General features: G+C 38.6%; 1 protein-coding gene across 1 annotated transcript; it reads right to left on the reverse strand.

The window, feature by feature from the left end:
• Positions 1-258: 258 nt before the first annotated feature.
• On the reverse strand, positions 259-2312 carry LOC126802502 (gibberellin 20 oxidase 1-like). The gene is made up of 3 exons (XM_050530142.1): positions 1564-2312; positions 1079-1400; positions 259-798 (listed from the first exon to the last, which is right to left on the reverse strand). The coding sequence occupies exons 1-3, from the start codon at positions 2115-2117 to the stop codon at positions 535-537; spliced, it is 1140 nt and encodes a 379-aa protein (XP_050386099.1). The 5' UTR covers positions 2118-2312; the 3' UTR covers positions 259-534.
• Between the last annotated feature and the right edge of the window lie 353 nt (positions 2313-2665).

Consider the following 2665-nt stretch of genomic DNA (forward strand, 5'->3'; position numbering starts at 1 on the left):
TCTTTTCTATCAGAATATGTACGTAAATCGTAATGAGTACTTGAAAATAAGGCTTGCATGCAGTACATGTTATAGTTGCTCATATATAGTACGTACGTAGTTATAAGTAGCGTTCCATATTACAACCAATCACTAATATGCAGTATAATAAGATCTTCTACGTACTTCAGTACTTGTTCCATTTGGATCTCATCGTTTGAAAGTTGACGTCTGTACATGCAGACATCATAATATATACTAGTATATGATAGTAAATGGATGTGAAAGTTCGATACATTTAGTGGTCAAGAAAGTATATATAAGTACAATGATTCATGCTTGAATTGACATAAAATTAAAAATTAAAAACAAGATATGGAGCCCTATACTTAATTTATTCCTCCGAATTTCTTGTTCCATTCATTTACAATATGATGATTCTCTCCCACGATAACAAACAACCTAATTCCATCTGTTCCGATCCGCACCTGGCTACCTAGTTTCCTTGTGCACCACCAAAAGCACTATCAACACCTCCATATTTGTTTCCTGGGTTTAGTTGCTTTGGCGTGAAATCCAATCAGAGAAAGCATCCAAGGTTCTTATGTCTGCCCTATAGTGCTTCTGTGTAAACTCTAGTAGACTAGGCCAAGTGAAATCAGGATACAGCCTTGGTGTTTCAGTATCGACCAAATTTGTTGGTGGGGTGACCACTTTGCCTTTGTTTGGGCAAAGAAAGAAAGCAAGTGATTTCCTTACGGTTTTGTTGTTTACAACTGCTCTGTGTAAGCAGCTCTTGTAAATCCCATTTGATAGAGCCTGAAACATCACACCAAGAAAAAGCATACTTTCACAAAAACTCTTCCATGTTTGAACAAAAAATACAGTTTGGGGATGCTTGGTTTTGTTCAACACGACGTTGTAGTCTTTTGAACTCTCGCCCTTCCTCAAACGAGGAAGGGGGAGAGGGTCTAACGGACATGAAATGTTAATATCATTAAACTGCAATTAATATTACTAAAGTTATAAATAGAAATGTATTACAAACTTGAAATGTTTCTTAGAGAGTAGGACTAGCTATAGAAGATATCGTACTTACCATAAATGTGTCACCAACATTGATAACAAAGGAATCACGTATAGGAGTGATTGCATGCCATTTTTCATCTACAAATACTTCAAGGCCACCGACTTGGTCCTGATGCAGGATCGTCAAGGATGTGGGATCACAGTGAGGACCAGTTCCTAGGGTTAAATCTGGTTTTTGGCATACTGGATAATAGTTCAACCTCATTATGGAATCATTTCCTTGGAAAAATTCTTTGAAATACTCTCGGCCAACTCCTAGGCTTAATCCTAGTAGCTCCATTATCCCACTAGTGAGATTATTCATGGCTCCACAATATTCTTGGTACACCTTCCTGAGAAATACAAAAAAAAAAAAAAACACAACCCTGAGTTCACTCGATTGAGTAAATGACCTAATATTTGCATGTCATCCATAACAGAAAAACAAAGAAGGCATTGATAGATTTTCGCTTAGAGAAACACAATGTTAATGCTTGATAGATGTTGTGTCCGTACCCGAATTCTGCGAAATCTTCACCCATGACATTCACGAAATAGTCCTTGACAATTGTTGAGCACTTGCTATCAGCACAGTATCTGAAAGAAAGTGTTTCTTTCCAAGGAAGCTTGGAGGAAAACCTGCCAGTGAAGCTACTAGCATATCCGCAGCTGTCACCAACCTTTCTCTGAGCCCTTTGCTTCTCCGCGAGTTTCATTCTGAAGAATGTGTCCATATATTCATGAGCTTTAGCTATTAGTTGGAAATCAACTCCATGATTCACAATGAGAAAGAATCCATGTTTCTTGCATGCCTCATCGACTGAACGAATGGCTTCTGAGACAACCGAAGCGTCCCCACTGAGAAAGCCTTTCAGGTCAATGGGAGGAACTAGAAGCTCCAGTCGCTCGAAGCATGGCTTTTCGTCGTCCGGCCATATGAATTGGGGTGGTATGTTGGACTCGTACTGTAGAACTGGGCCATCAAACACCAAAGGAGTTCGTTCATTCTCATGCTTTGTTTGGCTTAGTGATGAAACATGTTCAGAAGGAGGCATTGGCATGGCTAACATGGTAATGTACTCTTCAAGATATGAAAATTACGGTATAATTATGTAGTAGGTAGAAAGAGGCAGGGAAGGAGATGGTTTTTGAGGAAGAGTTAGCAAGGAGGACAGAGTTTATGAAGAAGAGGAGGGAGAGGACAGAAACAGCCAAGGCTGTTCATTGGTAAGGTCGTACCAAATATAAGAATATAATGTTAAGTTTACTGTTGCCTCTTTCCTCTAGCTCTCTATTGTGGTAAGTCACCCTCTTTCTCACTCTCTCCCTCTTTCTTTCTCTGTGTGTTTTGTGAAATGGTCTTATATTCTATCGCTTAGCTATGAACCTATGAAAGCATTTTTATGAATATTAGAGTAACCCAACACAAACATATACGTACACAGTTTCCCTAACAGGTCTAGATTCATCATGAATGTCTCATAAAACAGTCTCAGGTCTTCGTGAAGGAAAGGTTCTTCTTCTCGGATTCTAATACCACAAACTAGTTATTCTATTAAAGATATGATAAGTTTTTAGGCAAAGCATAGCTTTCTTTTGTATGTTGTTCTATCTTGGT

The sequence above is a fragment of the Argentina anserina genome, chromosome 7 (assembly GCF_933775445.1).
Source record: "Argentina anserina chromosome 7, drPotAnse1.1, whole genome shotgun sequence".
Classification (NCBI taxonomy): Eukaryota; Viridiplantae; Streptophyta; class Magnoliopsida; order Rosales; family Rosaceae; genus Argentina; species Argentina anserina.

What these genes read in the sequence shown, in the direction of transcription:
- LOC126802502 (XM_050530142.1), bottom strand. Translation starts at nt 2,117, where the DNA reads ATGTTAGCCATGCCAATGCCTCCTTCTGAACATGTTTCATCACTAAGC. An exon ending in GAAGATTTCGCAGAATTCGG is followed by an intron (nt 1,401 to 1,563) that starts GTACGGACACAA and finishes TGTATTTCTCAG; the next exon opens with GAAGGTGTACCAAGAATATT. An exon ending in ATGTTGGTGACACATTTATG is followed by an intron (nt 799 to 1,078) that starts GTAAGTACGATA and finishes GTGATGTTTCAG; the next exon opens with GCTCTATCAAATGGGATTTA.